This window comes from Sphaerodactylus townsendi, linkage group LG09, assembly GCF_021028975.2.
Source record: "Sphaerodactylus townsendi isolate TG3544 linkage group LG09, MPM_Stown_v2.3, whole genome shotgun sequence".
Taxonomy (NCBI): domain Eukaryota; kingdom Metazoa; phylum Chordata; class Lepidosauria; order Squamata; family Sphaerodactylidae; genus Sphaerodactylus; species Sphaerodactylus townsendi.
This window is the reverse complement of record NC_059433.1, coordinates 43,486,922-43,505,116: the sequence shown is the minus strand read 5'-3', so window position 1 is coordinate 43,505,116 and position 18,195 is coordinate 43,486,922. Positions and strand designations below refer to the sequence as shown.

General features: G+C 41.4%; 1 protein-coding gene across 1 annotated transcript; it reads right to left on the bottom strand.

Annotated features, from left to right (window-relative positions):
- Positions 1 to 12,431: 12,431 nt before the first annotated feature.
- ZBTB14 (zinc finger and BTB domain containing 14) lies at positions 12,432 to 17,872 on the bottom strand. Its single transcript, XM_048508278.1, has 4 exons — positions 17,647 to 17,872; positions 15,106 to 15,185; positions 12,839 to 14,259; positions 12,432 to 12,612 (listed from the first exon to the last, which is right to left on the bottom strand). The coding sequence occupies exons 2-3, from the start codon at positions 15,106 to 15,108 to the stop codon at positions 12,916 to 12,918; spliced, it is 1,347 nt and encodes a 448-aa protein (XP_048364235.1). The 5' UTR covers positions 15,109 to 15,185; positions 17,647 to 17,872; the 3' UTR covers positions 12,432 to 12,612; positions 12,839 to 12,915.
- Between the last annotated feature and the right edge of the window lie 323 nt (positions 17,873 to 18,195).

Sequence of the window (18,195 nt, the reverse complement as noted above, 5' to 3'; positions counted from 1 at the left end):
CAGCTGCTTGTTATGATTGTTTAAAAAGCACCGTTTCAAGATAAGGCAATTGGGAAAGCAGTCGCATATACCGCCAAATGGCAGTGAGGGGGAGATAAAGAAATACATTTACTAATGCCTTTTTAAATAAACCCGTCACCCTTTTATTGTTGGCTTATCCTGAATTAATATAATAGCTGAGGGAGAGGTTTCTGCTACTGGGTGTGTATGTGGGTGTGCGGGTGAGAGAAACTACATTGTGGATTTCTCCTGCATTATTATGCAAACCCCAACTCCAGCATTTTGGTTTGGTCCATTGAATTTGGAATGAAAACAAGTTTTGCAGACACAAACTTCCTTGCTGTAGTGTATCTTTGCTTAATAAATGAATTTAACTGTTTAAAGGTATCAAAGTTATTCAAGTTAAAGCAATATTCTAATGAATAACCATCCTTGTGATCACACTCTTTCAAATGCACTGATTTCTTATTCATTTCAAAATAGGTTAAGTGAAGTACAACCCTGCCAATCAGGCACTTTCATCTCATCAATTTGAATGAGAGGCATTTAAGCACATACTTAAGTCTCCCATTAGAATCAAATGGTCAACAAAATAGGCTGCAAAAGTTCCTAAAGGTGCAAAGCCTTTTTGAACTCAGTAAAATTCAAATCCACCGAAAGTAGGTCTACCAATGGCTATTGGCCAATGTGAATAAATGAGATGCTCCTAATGAATAACCTTGTGGGAGGTAACAATAGTGTTTGTGAGTGGGGAATAACTCTGTTTTGCTTGTGAGGCCTTCCAGGGCATCAGGTTGGCAAGTGTGTGAAACAGGATGCTGGTCTGAATTGATATGATAGGCCCATTATAGGCCCATTGCTTAGTTTCATTCTCATTTTTTCAAAATATTTTAATACATCATTGCAACTGTTATCCTAAACTTGTACTCTCAGTTCATCTTACTTTATTTCTAGCTTGTAGGTGTCCCACCACCCCATACTATATTCTCAGTGATTTCACCATCTATCGACCCTCTGTGTTCTTGGGTTTTGTTGTTGACGTATAGAATACATATGGCTTCTTAGAAAAATTCTGATGCTGATACCTGATTTATTGTGAAACAAAACATGCTCCTTTAAGATATTCTGAAGATTTGAGTACAGCATGGAATGGAAATCTCTGAAGGGCACAGGTCTCAAAATGAGAAACCAGGGATCTTAGCACCATGTGGTTTATTTATAGAAAGGTGACATTAACATTCAGAAATGATGCCAGTCAAGTTGTTTCAATTTTGTTTTAGGATTTCTGGCTCATGCTCAATATTTATTTTTAAAATGGGTACAAGATCAATATTTTCTAAAAGTGGATGCATATTAAATGAAACTCAAGATTAGATTATATTGGCACATTTATAATTGACAGTTGTACAGCAAATAAAATACAATGGTAGGAAAAATAAATGACTACTAGCAGAAAGAACTGAAAATGCACCATTTGCAAGGGTGTTATTCAGCTAAGAAATTGCATCAGGTTCCATCCTGTTCATTCAGAATTAGTACTTTTTGAAGATACTAGAACTGGAAACACAGAAAACAGGATGTCAGCTGCTACTTATACAACATTCTCAACTACTTTAGCCATTGAAACTGGGGGAAAATAAGCCACAATGACAGCTAAAATGTGTGTGTTTTTCTCCTTTGAATATGAAGCATGAGCACTTGGCCTCCATCAATTTAGGAATAAATATAAGAGTTAGATCCTTGGTCAGCAACTATCTTGGTAGAAAACCACTTAAAGAAAAGATGAGGAGGTACAGGTTCAACCCCCACTTTTGCTTTTCAAAATGAGCATAAACCTGCTATATTAATTTATAGCTGATTTGTACTGTTGTTACTATTTTAAATGTTTATTGCTGCATCCTTGATAGCAAGGCACCATTGCTCAGTGTTCCACCCTGCACTACATACCATGAATCTGAACCATTCCTTTCCTGTATAGCTTTGCAAGAAAAATGACCAGAGACACTTAAAAAAAGAAAGTTGGAAATTCAGAGATTATGGCAATAGATCGTGAGGACATCACTGTGCACTTTCACAGTAGCAATTTCTAATTTTTTATTTTAAAAATCCTCAAAAAACTTCCAGGTAGCATGAAAAGATATGGAAAATGGTAATAAACACTAACTGTACTGTACTGCGCTGTTAGGAAGGAATACAGCGAGCAACTTTGAACAGGTCAACCAGCAGGAGAATCAGCCACTGAAAACTCAACTTGCTCTTTAAGAATGGTGAATAGGACAGGAGTTGAACTAGTGGATGCACCCCTATTAATTCCTGTACTCTTTTTCACTGTGAATGCCAACAAAGAGCAAAATGCCTCTACTCAGGGATTAACTTTGTCTGACTTACTGACATATAATGTAGACTTGCTGACATATAATGTAGGGAAACAGATATGCATGAGAACATAAGAACATAAGAACAAGCCAGCTGGATCAGACCAGAGTCCATCTAGTCCAGCTCTCTGCTGGACTAGTCCAGCACTAGTCTCATCTAGTCCAGCTCTCTGGTGGACTAGTCCAGCTCTCTGCATGGCCTCAATTGTTAAACACTCAATCCCATCACTCTTGATGTGGGCCATGCATGCAAGAGGGGAAAGAAAGTGACTTTATCGGATTCCTCTTCATCACTGCAATGCCCCATCCATCCTGTGGAGAATTTTGTTTTTGAGGTTCTCCTCATCATCGAGGAGTTTCTGGACAAACAGCAGGCAGCTTTGTAGAAGTTGGGGGTTGGAGGTGATGCCAACTACTCCAATGTAACTCTTCCAATGGATTCAACCCAGAATAGGATTTAGGGTTCTGGCAAAAGATTTAAATTAAGCAGAAGGCAAGATAGATAGCAATTTGAACAGGCAGTAGACTAAGTTTTTAAGAGTAGAAACAGAAACATTCGCTATATGTTTGCTACTTTCTTTGAACTCCACACCTTCATGAACCTCTGGAAAAAGGCACCATCTTAAAAAAAAAACATCTATACCAAGACCACTACAAGCATACAACAAAGCATAAATCAAAATGATCATATTTTGTTGCATATATTAAAGGGTACTGACTTCACCACTTGTAAATTTCATTTGGAACCTAGATCTTTCCAGTTTTTCTGCTGGTGCAAGGGGTGGGTGGGTGAGAATCTTGCTGGATTTGTCTCTTCACTGCAGCCCTATCAAGTCTGACATTTTGTCCACATAGGTCCCACAATCCCAGGGCTTGTCTGTGAATCCAGTGCAAAAGTAGATAGGAGCTGATGTTTACAGTATAATTCTAGCCAGTTACAAGTCAGGGACCTGCAATGAATTTCTTCTGCTCCCCTCCTTTTCCTAAGGCCCAAACCAGTTATGTGTAACACATGATTACCCCAGGGAACCACCAGCGTAGTTCCAATCCAAATTGAAATCCAGCTTCAGAACTGAGTTCCAACAACAAAAAAAGAACTGAGTTCCAACAAGAAATTGTACCATTTCCATGGTAATCATGTATTAAGCATAACACTTAGTGTGGGCCTGATACTCAGCTGCTCTCAGAATTTCATGCTTTTTGAAGTGAGTGCTTATCACCCTATTTATCTGAGCATAATGGGCTTTCTTCTTTTTTTTAATTTATAAAATTATACTTGTTACATCTGAAGTGAGCCCTAAATTTGTAGAAACTCATACTTTTCTCATTTCACTTTTATTATCATAACAGAAAATCCTTATTATACTGAGAGGATGAGAATGCATGAGGAATCATGGGGACAATAATGAATGTAGAAACGTAGCCCACCCCTTAAAATCTCCAAGATTCTGTTTCAGGGATTTGAGCAGCCTGACTCGCCCCTCCCCTTTTAACCGATGCTCTGCTTCTCTGAATTTTGTGTTTGTTTTAAAGCAAAGTTCTCATCAGACCACATCTAAAGACTTTTTGTTCATTTATAGCAGGGGTCCTCAAACTACAGCCCAGGAGCCAAATGCGGCCCCCTGGAAACATTTATCTGGCCTACCCGGTGTTTGTGCCATGCGCATCCACCTTCCTTTCAGGGGCTTCCTCTCGAGCAAGTGCACGTGCACTTGCAGTCTTGGAGACCTCGGTGCATGCAAATCTTTGCAAGGATCCTCTCAACCACAAGCCCCATGGGAGGCGAGAAATCTCTGTTCCTGGGGGGCTGCAATGCCCGGCACGCAGAAGGCAGCAGGCGGGTACACCCACCAGGAGACCCTTGCCGACTGCAGCTGCAGCCGTGACTACTGGCTTTGCTCACTGTTGTCGTGCGCCACTCTCCAGCCTTGGTCATCCAGTCCAGCTTCAGTCTCCTCGTCTGCCGCCTGCCAGTACCCGAAGTGGGGAGGAAAGGCCCCTGCCACCAGCCTCTCCCCGTCTCGCTCACTCGGCTCGGACTGCTCGCATGACTTGGACCGCTCGTACAGGGGTTGCAAGTGAGCAGTCCAAGCCGAGTGAGCGAGCAAGCTGGGAAGAGGCCAGTGGCAGGGGCCTTTCCTCCCTGCTTTGGAGCCAGACAGGACAACTGAGGCTGGGAGTGGCGCACGATGACGGTGAGCAGGGTCAGTAGTCACAGCTGCAGCTACGGTTGGCGAGGATCGCCTGGTGGGTGTACCCACCTGCCGCCTTCAAGGCACCTGGTTGCAGGAGTTGCTGTGCCAGGGGGCTGCCTCCTGCGTGCCGGGCATTGCAGCCCCCCAGGAATAGAGACTGCCCACCTCCCGTGGGGCTTGCGGTTGAGAGGATCCTTACAAAGATTTGCATGCACAGAGGTCTCCAAGGCTGCAAGTGCACGTGCACTTGCTCGAGGGGAAGCCCCTTGAAAGCTCACACGCGAGCAAAGGTGGGTGCGAGCTGGCAAGGGAAAGATGTGTTAAAATGAACAACAGAGATTCCCATTGGGAACAAAGGGAGAGATGCCTGAAGGCCCATTGGGTGCAATGGAACCCAGGAACGCCAGTAGACTTGCATGGGCTTCATTGAAGACATTACAGCACACAAAAGAAAATGCAGAACACATTTGGAGAAGCCTGTTTTTTGCCTGGCATGACAGCCCCCAGTGTGGAATGGTGGCCTCTGGGACCAGTCAGCTCAACTGCTGGGGGTCTGCAATGCCAGCCCCCAAAGGGAAACAAGAGACTGTGGTGTTGGTATCAGTGTTCTGGGACTGGAATGGCTTGTGCTTTCAAAGTAAGACCCTGCAAATCTGAAGGGCTTTGCCTAGGGCAGGAGGTTCCCACGGATACCATAATACTCATGATACCTTTTCTGGGACCCCCCAAATCTATTTAGAGAGTAAGCAGGACTGGGGGGATGGGGGTTGTCCTTGTATACTATTATATGTATTTTTACTGGGAATTCATAAAATTCATTTTTAAAGAAATAATCTTATTCACAGGAAAGGTTGTAGTGTTTGTTGATGGAAAGTTGTTTGGCAGGGATCCCTTACCTGAGGCAGCTCAGGGATCTTGCCACTATTATGTGATCTTATGCATGATCACTTAGAAAAGAATACAGCCTGATCCTATGCAAAAACATGCATTGAAACATGCATAGAAACATTTTTACTTGTTCTTTATTTTAAATTTTGTATTTGTTCCCATTTTGTTTTTTTACTTCAAAATAAGATATGTACAGTGTGCATAGGAATTTGTTCATAGTTTTTTTTTAAACTATAGTCTGGCCCTCCAACGGTCTGAGGGACAGTGAACTGGTCCCCTGTTTAAAAAGTTTGAGGACCCCTGCCTTTGACAATATGTACAGGAATATATTTATTTGTTAACTTCATGCTCTTTGAGACTCAAGGTGGATTACCAAATACTTTAAAAAATTTATTCAGCCAGATAAGATGACCAATAAATGATGCCATAGGACTAGAATTGTGTATGTGTGTGTGAAGTGCTGTCAAGCAGAAGCTGATTTATGGCAACGTCTTATTGGATTTTCAAGGCAAGAGATCAACAGAGGTGGTTTGCCATTGCCTGCCTCTACATAGCAACCCTGGACTTCTTTGGTGGTCTCCCATCCAAGTATTAACTGGGGCTCACCCTGCTTAGCTTCTGAGATTTACCATAATTGAGCTCCCCTGGAACAACCATGTTAAGGCCCAACTAGGATAACACAATTTAAAAAACCCTGTCTAGGGTACGATATATTAGTGGACTACAAAGGTAGAAGACAATGATGCAAAAACAAGAGCTCTGCAAGACACTCTTCAAACATGGGGAATGAGCATTGAAATGACAAATATGATTCAATGCAAACAAGTGTAAAGTGGTACACACTGGGGCAAATAATCCCAGCTTCACATATATGCTGATGAGATCTGAGCTGGCAGTAACAGACAAATACAGGGACCTTGGGGTGATGGTGGATAGCTCAACAAAAATGTTGATCCATTGTGCAGCTGCTCTGAAAAAGGCATATTCCATGCAGGGCAAGGTGAGAGACGTAGAGTATGAACATTCATTCATTCATTCATTCATTCATTCATTCATTCATTCATTCATTCATTCATTCATTCATTCATTCATTCATATAAACATGTATGGGCTTTTGTTGATCTTACACATTTATATGGGGGCACGCTCAGAAGGCTTTGTTCAGATTAATGAAACTCACAGGGCAGAACATAGCATGATAGGCAGTCATGCTTAACTGGAGGTCCAAAGCCATTAAGACTTTTGTGAGTGACAATCACTGCCTTGAATTGAATACACTATCCAGTGAAGTTCCTGAAGAATGGGTGTGATATGCATGCTCTGTGTCAGGTTGGTGGTTCTGACACTCTGCTTAGTTCCTGATACTAACTGAACTGCAATATTCTGTATCAACTGGAGGTTCTGAATAGACTATCAGGTTAGACCTATGTAGGGTGCATTCAGTAGTCTAGCCTTGAGGTGGCAGTGGCATGGGTCCACATGATCAGATTTGGCACGTCAAGGTAGGGAGCCATCTTCTAGGCTGAATGGAGGTGGATAATAAAATGGGATGCAGAAATGATCAACCCTGCACCATTTTGATAGCAAAACTCATCTCCACTCTCTCCCTGTAATGGCTAAGAGTTGACTGTCCACATGGATGATCTGCCAGAAGCTACTCCATAACTTCCCCTTAGAGCCAGAAAATATTTGGGGGGAGGGGGAACCAATGTCATATCCAGATCCACCACAGCATCATGTATGGGCTCCCATTTGCTGTGACAGCTTGCTAGAGGCTATTCCTTAAATCTGCTTGTTCTAAAAGGTTCAGTTGCTTGGGGGTGGGGGGAAAAGGTACTGAGTAACAAGACAGCCCATTGAGAGGCACCGTCTGTTAACTTTGATAGAACATCTTTGAAAGAACAGTAGAGTGTGTTAGCTGTTTTGAGAAATCAATATCCAAAGTTAATATACTCTAGCAAACTTGGGGAAAACCCAGTCCAATAGCCATATAGGATTTGTGTGTGTGTGTGTGTGTGGAGACAAAAATGGCTGATCTCCAGGAAGTATTGCCTCTTGCCTCTAGTCAAGGAAGTATTTTATAAAGCCCCCTCCCCCATGTCTTAAATCTAACCTGAACTTATTATTTTTCTTTAATTTATTCAGTCATAAAGAGATCCCAAAATTGTAACAAAAATATATTAAATAAAAAAAATTGGTTAGGGTTAGGGTTAAGGCAAGCGCAGGGGCTCAGGCTTGCCTTAGTGTTACTTTGAGTTCAAGGGCGCAGTCCGAGAGTAGTGCTATGGTCAGTTTCATGTTTCGGGTTTTTGTTACAATTTTGGGAACAATTTTTGACTGAATAAATTAAATAAAAAATAATAAATTAGGGTTAGGTTTATGGCAAGGGCAGCGGTTCAGGATTGCCTTAGCGTTACGTTGAGTTCTAGGGCACAGTCCGAGAATAGGGCAATGGTCAGTTTTATCTTTCGGATTTTTGTAACGCCGTTATAACGCCATTATAAAATTTAGTGTTAAGGCAAGGGGAGAGGCTCAGGCTTGCCTTAGTGTTACGTTGAGTTCTAGGGCAGAGTCCATTATTAGCGCTATGGTCAGTTTTAGGTTTCAGGGTCTTTCCTTTTTTGGCAACAGTTTTTGACTGAATAAATGAAATAAAAATAATAAATTAGGATTAAGGTTAATACAAGGGCTGGGACTCAGGCCTGCCTTAGTGTTACGTTGAGTTCAAGGGCGCAGTCCGAGAGTAGTGCTATGGTCAGTTTTAGGTTTCGGGTTTTTGTTACAATTTTGGGAAGAAATTTTGACTGAATAAATTAAATGAAAATAATAAGTTAGGGTTGGGCTTCAAGCAAGGGCAAGGGTTACGGCAAAACCCTGAAACTGACCATAACCCTATTCTTGGAGTGCGCCCTAGAACTCAGTATAACACTAAAGCAAGCCAGAGCCCCTGCCCTTGTCTTAAACCTAACCTGAACTTATTATTTTTATTTAATTTATTCAGTCATAAATTGATCCCAAAATTGTAACAAAAAATAAATTAAATTAAACAATTGGTTAGGGTTAGGGTTAAGGCAAGGGCAGGGGCTCAGGAGTCCCTTAGTGTTACGTTGAGTTCTATGGCACAGTCCGAGAATAGGGCTATGGTCAGTATTAGGTTTTGGGTTTTTGTAACACCGTTTATTATATCTATATATTTTGAGTAAATATAAAGAGTAGATATATTTTTAAACACATTCATGCATATTATTTTTATGCATGTCTGTAAAATACACATGGAATTATATCAGACACGCTCAAACATTACTGTGTGACTCTTTGAGTAGTTAGTTATGGAATTATGGTTATAGTCCTCTATGTGGGTTTATCTCACCTACAAGAAGTCACTTTAAATACTAAGGCAGATGCTTAGGTCATCGATCCTTCTTGATCTAAAAACTGAAAGTTTCATAAACAAATTGGTTTTTCTAAGCTTAGTTAAAATGGAATTTCTGTTTTATCCATTATTCAGTAAAACTATAGAAAGGACACAGTCTTCTGGATTCAATCCCATAAATAGAAGAAAAATGTGTAAAATCCCACAAATTGAATATATATATATAGTTCCAAAGTAACGAGGATAGCATTTAATTAGAAGTTAATATGGCACTTCAAGGCTGATCCATAAATTTCAAAGTCCATGAGGCAGACATGAGGATTGTCAAAATATGCCATACTTGGGAATTTAATTATCAGCACAAAACTCAAAGGACACTTCTGATTCAAAGTCCCCATGTGACATTCACACAGACTTCGTAATCTGTGAACCAGCAGTTAAATTACTTGTGTCTGTCTAGCAGAAGATGAAACCAGTGTATCAAAGCATTAAAAAACTATGTAAAAACTTACAAAGTTTATATATTCTAAAATAGTTGTGTTTTATTTACAAGACAATTTTCAAACTGTTGGCATTTTAAATATAACTATGATGCACAATGACACTATAACAAAGATCAATAGTTTGATGATTTTTAAAATTCTAATAGTTAAAATTTTTAATTTCTATTTAGAAATGCAAGTTGATCTGCCACACAATAATTTATAAATACATATTCTATGAACTTATTCTAATTTTATGTTAATACAACACATTTTGTCTGAAGCTATTTTAAATGTTTTCTTGATAATAGTATGTAAACCCACTAGTCATACATGTATTGAGACAATTCTTTAGAATGTAACTGACTTACCAGCTTCCCTTTGAACACATGAAACAGACACTCCATTCTACAGTTCATTACAAATGAATCTATGATCACTGAAATCTTTTACAGCCTATTTGTTATCTCATGTTTGCATTTTAAATACCACTTTTATTAAGGTTGGAGAGTGCCATAATTTGAAATCACATGGGTTTTCTGTTCCCTTTCTCAGAAAATGTCCCACAGAGAAATTTTCTACCAACTCTTTTACAAGTTCCCTCACTGGATCTTTTTTCTGGAGAGCAGCCTTAAGAAATGAATATGAACTTGTGGTACAAATCTGGTGATTTATGAAGTAATGATTTCATAAATGTACCTCTTAAACTCTGGTATTAAGATGCAATCCCAAGCACACGTACTAATATGTCAGCCCAGTTGAACTCATGGAACTTACTTTCAAAGACACATACTCTCAACTGGCATGTAAATCTCAAAATGCTGATTAATGCAGAGTTGTGATGTAGTTTATAACACTACAATACCTAATTTCTTTTAGTAGGAAATACAAGAAGCAAAACAGAATTGTAATTCTGACTTCTGTCATTCAAAATATCATTACAATATGCCCCTATTTTCCGTGACTAGCTAGTTTGTCATCTGTAAGGAGTATTCAACCATTCAAACGACCACTTGCATTCTGAAATGGTATGGCCCAGCCATAAATCTACTGCCTCGGTGAGAACTAGACTCTGAACTTTTAAAACTGTCATACTGAACCTGTTACACACCTTGATCTTTTGAAATGACTACTTCAGGGCTACCAGATTGTCCAGTCATTCAGTATCAAATTTGTGAAGAGGAAGTAAAGATTTATTGCAGCTCACTGTTGTATGAACATCACTCCCATGAGCTGCTTTGAATAAAAATATGGCTGAACAGTCCTGAGTTAATTATGTATTTATTTACTTCTTTAGCACTAGAATAAATATGTTAGTGTAAGGATAAGGACACTGAATCTGGGCACTGATGTACAATACCCATTTAGACCTGAGAATCCCAGTGACAGTGTGGGCTTTTCAGACAGTTCCTACAAGCTAGTGAATATCACCTTATCATGAGTACTGGTGCAGCAGCTGTTCCCCCTTCTTTCCACTGTCTTTTGATTGGGCTCCAAATCAGAAAACAATTATTCCCTTAAATGTAACTAGGTCAAAAACAAGCAAATGAGCTAACAATTCTTGCTCTTGCCTTGGGCCTGGGTAGAAACAATAATCACATAAGATGCACAAAGAGAGCCTTAGAAAATAATGGTTTGTAGAAAATTGTTCCAATGCCACTAAATAGAAGGAAGCATCAGAGAACATTCCTTCCTCTTGAATGGCGCTGATCAGAACTATGAAACCTGGATCAAATTACAACGCTTCTTTGTTATACAATGAAGAATGTTCTGGCAAGGACCACACCTGAAGCTCCTGTACAAATTATTACATTGGCAGTATGCAAGACTGTACATTACTTCCTCAAATGTACAGGAAAATACTGCAATATATTACTGATCGAATTTGTGCAGGTTTGTTCTGAAGCAAGTTCTATTAGGCACAACGGGGGCATACTCCCAAGTAAGTGTGCATAGGATTGCTCTCTTAAAGTATATGATGAAGACAAAAGAGAAACATCAGGTCGAGTAGGGAAAGACAAAGCAGCACTGCCATTCTTCCCATTCTTCAGTTGTCCACCCAGCTATATTAATTTGCAAAAATAATGGGCTGGATCCAGAGGTTCCATTCTGCTAAGCTTGGAGCCTTTCTTTTGGAGCCTATACATGGAGCCTTCAGATCCAACCAGTGACAGAAGATTAATCAGGAATTAGACAACTAATGAGATGTAATAGATGAAATTCTTAAAATAAGATTTATATTTTCTAAATTCTGAATGAATTCCTGTGCTCACTGTGACTCATTTTTTTCTTTTTTAAAATCAGTGTAGCAGAAATAATTTTAAGATGTTTGGTATTCAGTATCAGCACAACTTGCAAGCCAATGAAACCAAAGGACTTGGACTCAAACACATTGCCATACTTACACAGGAACATATTTCACCTGATTTCTATGAAGTTTACATCCCTTAAGTAGTGAAGTCCAATGAATTCCTAATGAAATAGTTTCTCCCCCCCTTTACTCAGCATTCCACCATTTCTCATCCAAACAGAACAAAAGCTCTCTGAAGGAGTAGGTTTATAGCATTGTTGAAGGCTTTCATGGCCAGAATCAACGGGCTGTTGTGGATTTTCCAGGGTGTGTGGCTGTGGTCTGGTAGTTTTTCTTCTATGAGGATAAAACATTAGGAGCAAAAACTGGTCACACCATGGTCACACAGCCCAGAAAACCCATGACAATCAATATGCTGATTAACAGAATCATATATTTAGGACTGAGATGTTAAAGGAACTAAAGTCAATAGGACAGAAATAGTTTCAGTCCATGTTCTCTGGTTTAATTTCACTGTGTATTGGAAAGTGAAGCTGTTCATTCCACATGCATAGAATTTTATTCCACTGAGATTAGGCAAACACTGGAAAAACATAATTTTAATAGAGGAGTAACTCCTGCTAAGAATCTGACTCCAAGTAATTTATATATGATGGGAAGCCCAATCCAGATTTGGGATGTGTGTGTGTGGGGGCGGGGGGTACTGAATGCCCATAGCAGGCAGTGTGGGTTCATGCCAACACATTTGCCCAATTGGCTGGCGTAAAAGGTACTTAGGCCAGCTGGTAGGACAAACTGGGAGGCAAGTTCTGCTTTTCCCTTTAGAAGGCTTTTTGGGGGGATGTGTGTTTTTTCTGCCCTCTGGAGGCTGCAAGGCAGCAGCACCGTCCCCAGTCGCCTCCAGATCTGGATTGTATTCTAAGCATTTAAACCACGACTTTATCCTGCATTTAATGTCACTGAGAGAGTGCTCTTTGCTGCAAACTATGTTTCATACTGGTCGAAGGCTTTCACGGCCAGAATCACTTGGGTGCTGTGTGGTTTCTGGGCTGTATGGCCGTGTTCTAGCAGCATTCTCTCCTGACGTTTCGCCTGCATCTGTGGCTGGCAGATGATCCTCTGAAGATGCCAGCCACAGATGCAGGCGAAACGTCAGGAGAGAATGCTGCTAGAACATGACCATACAGCCCGGAAACCACACAGCACCCAAATATGTTTCATACTATTTGAATCCCTTTAAAAATACTTTTCTCAATGGTGATTTATCAGATCAAACATTTTCTGACAGAATTTAATTGCAAGCTATAGTTTCAAGTTGCTGTTCTGCTTCAGCAGCCATAGCCGCTGCCTGTAATTGTTCTGTTTCACTTTGGAGAGCACTCGTTGTAGTTACTTGTTTCCTTTCACTGTGCATATTGTTCTCATGTCTTTTTAAATCAGATGCTTTGGCAAATGCTTTAGTACAAGAACTGCAGACAAAAGGCTTTTCTCCTCGGTGTCTTCGTTCATGGTCTTTCAGGTGGGACTTGTGCTTGAATGCTTTGTCACACATGTGGCATGCAAATGGCCTTTCATTACTGTGAACTCTTTCATGCTTCTTTAGATCTGGAGCACGGATAAAAGATTTTCCACATACTTCACAGCTATACGGCTTGTAACCTGTGTGTATCTTTAGGTGTTCTTTCAAATGGGCCTGAGTAGTAAAGCCTTTAGTGCACATTTCACAAACAAATGGTCTATCAGCAGTATGGAGCTTTTCATGTTTTCTCAATCGTGCTTCATCAGAAAATGTCTTACCACATGCCTGACATGCAATCTGCTCCCTGTGACCATAAAGCAAATACTCAAACTTCATGTCACCAGCTGCTGTGGTCCATGCTGGTGTCTGTTCATCTTTTACCTCACTTATGCCATCATTAAATGCTAGTGCTTGAGGAGTCTGAGATCCTAATTCTTTTGTTTCAGCAGTCTCTATGGACTCTACTTCTTGACCATAGCAATTTACCTTTCGAACCTCTTCACTCCCCAACTCTTTCAAAATTGCTTCCTGAACCCTTAAAGTAGCAGTTGGTGATTTTCCATCTTCTTGACTAGGAGGAGTCCCTTCCATTGTCATATCTGATGGGCTGTCATCATGATCTCCAATTTCTTCTACTTCATCATCTTGGTTATCATGAGACTCACCAATTGATCGATTTATTTTAAGACAATACTTATTTTTTGATTGTGAATTATCTTCTGGACTGGAAACATCACGTTTCTGAGAACAGAGTTTATCCAAAAACCTAATACCAAGAATTTGACCAGATGACATCATTAAGTTTACGTCTTCTTTCTTAACCGAAATCTTTGCTGTGTACATATAATTCAGAACTTCCTCAAATATATCAGAGCGAAGGAAATCAATCTCTATCACTGATGAGCTATCAACTTCCAATTTTTTGAAAAGTTTTTTAAAGTAGGTGCTGCAGGCAGCTAGCACACACCTATGGGCTCTGAATTTCACGTCTTCTACAACAATAGCTATGTCACAAAATTCTCCTTCCAATCGTTGTTCATTTAACGTTTTCAGGAACACAGTTTTGTGATCATCATCATTATATTTAATGGTTTCAGACATACTGATGAAAAACTCCTATAAAAAATGATAAAATTTTTGTTTTACAAGTCATTCTGAAACAAGCCAAGAATTTACATTGTAAAAAATGTCACTACATTGAAATTCTATAAGTTCTTGTTAGAACAGGAGATAGGACTCACAATGATGGGCTTAAATTATTGGCAAACATGTTCCAACTGGATATCAGGGGAAAAAAATACAGCAAGAGTTGTGAAACAGTGGAATCAGCTACCTATGAAGGTGGTGAGCTTTCCCTCACTGGCAGTCTTTAAGCAGTGGCTGGACAAGCACTGTCTGGGATGGTGTAGGCTGATCCTGCACTGAACAGTTAGTTGGACTAGATGGCCTCTTCCAACTCTATGATTCTAAGCTTGATAATTGTTTTTCAGGCCATTAATAAACTTTTAAAAAAACCATGGATGCATCTGATCTACTATTATTGTATCAGCATCTTTCATTAAGGAAATCAGCAACTGAACTGGGGACCTCAGTAATGTGAGGCTGGAGTACCTTATCAAAGAGTTGCTAGACTGCTGTAGGCTGAACAAGGCCAAAAATGGACAAAGACTGCATCCTGAAGGAGTGCACAACAAGAAGTGCATGCCATTCTTCCCCAACCAGCTGTGCTTGGGAGTGAGGAAAACAGCAATAAAATACTGGGAGGTAAAGAACTGAAGTAGGCATGGGCTACAGCAAGGAGACGATAAAGAGATAAAAGTGTGTGCATGTAAGGGAGAATGGACACAAATAAGAAGTACAAGACTCCTCTTTCCCAGTATGGTCATAAGCCATCTGTGAAACTTCACATGCAATTGCTTGGTAAATAAAAAAAAGTGAAAAAAGGAAACATTTAGACTGTACCATGAACAATGAAGTCTCTTCTCTTATTAATGGAACAAAATTTTGACAACAGAATATCTCTTGTCCTTGGCACCCTGAACCTGAAAGATAAAAAAGATGGTGATTCTCTAAATGTACATTATCGCTTTATTTTAATTATATCTTTAAAATGATTTAAAATCTGGAAACTGTTTCACAAAAATATCACATTAAGCACAACCAGCCTATTTTGTGAATTGTGCAAAACACCAAATATCCTCATTTGCACGGGGATTCACTATAAAATTTTAAGCATTCTCTACACAGGTGCCTATATTGGTACCCCTTTTTCAGTGATATTTCCAGATGTTTGTCCATGGAGGACAAGCTAAATACTAGCTCACATAGTCCTCCCCCCCTTCCCCAAGCTGCTTCTATGCTTGGCTGTTAACACAGCTCTGGATGCACTGTGATTGTTCAGCCCAGTCATTTACAGATGAGCTCCTCCCATGACTTACCTCTAAGTATCAGCCACGTGACTCTTTTTAGTAGTCATATTACACTACAAAAGAAGTGAATAATTTATTTTGAAGCACAAGACAGATGCTAGATAATGTTTTGAATGGGAAAGGTACAACATCTACTTGCCAGTTAAATATCCAGTTCTGTAATCATACAAATAATTGTAGAAGAGGAGAAGTACGGTATGCTAATCTTACAGAGACTCATGCACATGTATATACAGGTATACATGCACAAATTAGATTACAGAATTAGGTTTTCACTGGTCATAGTACTTTCCAACTTTACAATGTGATCCTAAATAGGTCCTATTGAAGTAAGTAAGCCTTACTTCCAAGTAAATGTGTTTTAAGATTATGGCATAACAATTTGACTATAAAGAAAACAATCCGGTGAGCAAAAAGAAAATGTAAACTTCTTTAATTTTAAAAGGTATAGGATGATAACCAATTACCTTTATATTCACTTTTTAAAAAGTTAAATCAATGAACTTCAGAGGTTTCTTTAAAAAAGCAGCCCAGAATTATATTAATTTTTAAAGCATTGCTATCACAATGGCATTTTTTTCATATTTAGAATGGATTTTTACAAATGGGATGAAACTGTAACAAGGGTGAATGGAAATCAGTATAATCGGTGCAGAATAGGGTATGTGTTTTGCAGAACCAACAAAACAAACGCTTTGTGGCATCTTAACAACAAACAAAATAGGGAAGTCTGTTACACACTGTAACTAGACACAGTATGTAACAGACTTCCCTCTGTGATACACCTCTGAAGATGCCAGCCACTGATACAGGTGAAACGTTAGGAACAAGATGCACTAGACTAGACCATGGCCACACAGCCCGGAAAACCCACTACCAGTTGAATCCGGCTGTGAAAGCCTTCACAGTACAATACAACATTTTATTCCAGTATAAGTACTCATGAACCAGGGCTTAGTTGTGTTTAAATCTTTTTTATTTGTCTTAGAAATACTTTGGCAATAGGAGTTCTAGAGATTATCACTGTAGATAGGTACATATGTTATATGTGTGTCCAACTTCCTCTGCCTCCACTATTAGTTGTAAATACATATACCTCTTGGTCCTTAGTAACATAAGCCGAGTTATATCTTTATAAACGATATTTAGAAACTGATGAACATCACACTTTTCCCCATTAGTTCTTAACTTTAAAAGTCTGTTATCCTTCAAAACTTGTTTCTTTTATTTCTTTTTATCTATATATTCTATTTTAGGTTTCCAAGTATCCAAAAATGTAATCAGATTCCTTGCGGTAAGGAACAACTAGGGCTTAGTCGAGCAAGAGGAAATTTAGTCCACGAAAATGTAAATTGGAATAAAGTTCTGTTCGTCTTTAAAGCGCCGCGACGCCCGGTTTTGCTTCTCTAATCTCTTTTGCTCCGCACTGAAGGGACGGCGATTTTTTCCCCCGCCAGGCGAGCGAAAGCGTGCACCCTGCTTGTGCACGGCAGCCAGCCAGCGAGCGAGCAGCGTCAACGCCGACTCCGCGCGAGTAACCCCCGGACGCGCACTGTGGGCACTCGGGTCGGTGCATGCGTGCTGGTGCCCGTGCAGGGCCCTGCTCTGCCTGCGCCCCGCAGAGACGGGACGGCAGCAGAGCCGGGGAGGGAGTGCGCACAAACTCGCGCAGGCGCGCGGCTCCCGTCGCCCCTCCCCCGAGTCATGCCGGGGTGCGCGCGAGAGCGACGGCTGCGGTTCCGAGCCTCTCCCCGCCGCCAGCCTCGCGGCGAGGAGCTCCCGTGGCCGAGCTCGCTCACGCTAGTCCGTTGCTTCGCTCCTCTGCGAGGCCGCGCCGCAAGAGCAGGAGGAGGCGGCAACAGCGCCATCGCCTCGCTTCCTCTCAGACCTGCCCGAGCAGCGCGAGACATGCGGCGTGCACAGAGCAGAATGGCGCGCGGCGGAGCCTCCCCGGCGCACCGCCCTCTCCTTCCTCGTCCCCTCCCCCCACGACCTCCGCGGCTCCGGGTTTCGCCGCAGCCTGCCGTCGAGCGCGCGCACAGGTTCCCTCCTCCTCCTCGCCCCGCCCGCTTACCTTGCTTGCGCCACGGTTCGCGCGATGAGGGGCACAGAGTCGCAGGGTGGTAGTTGGCTCCGAGCACGGAATTTGGGGCATTTAGGGGGAGGGGGGGTTTACGGGGAACTAGCGCGCGTCTCCCTCTCTGACCGTTACGGCCGCTTCCTGCACGAGCATGGAGCGCGCGCGAGAGGAGCAGGAAGGGCGCGCGCCGGAGGCGGGAACGTGCATGCGCGATGCGTGGAGGGCGCGCCCCCCGCAGGGAGAGGGCGGGCACTACGGCTGAAGGAAAGCGGGTGGGCGCTCGCGGCGACGGCCTAGGGGAGGAGGCCTTGCAAGTGGTGCCTCAGTTTGCTGCGCGGGCTCGCGCTCAGGCCGGGCGGGATCTCGCGCTTCATAGCCGTGCTTGGTGTACGCGTGGCCGCGCCAGGCTGACGGCCTCGTTTCGTCAGGTGCATTCTCACGGTCCCGATCAAGCTCTTGCTTTGATGTGTCACAATGTACTCGAGACCTAATTTTGTTATTGCTATGTAAGAAAGTGTGTATGCGCGCGCTTTAATTAGTATC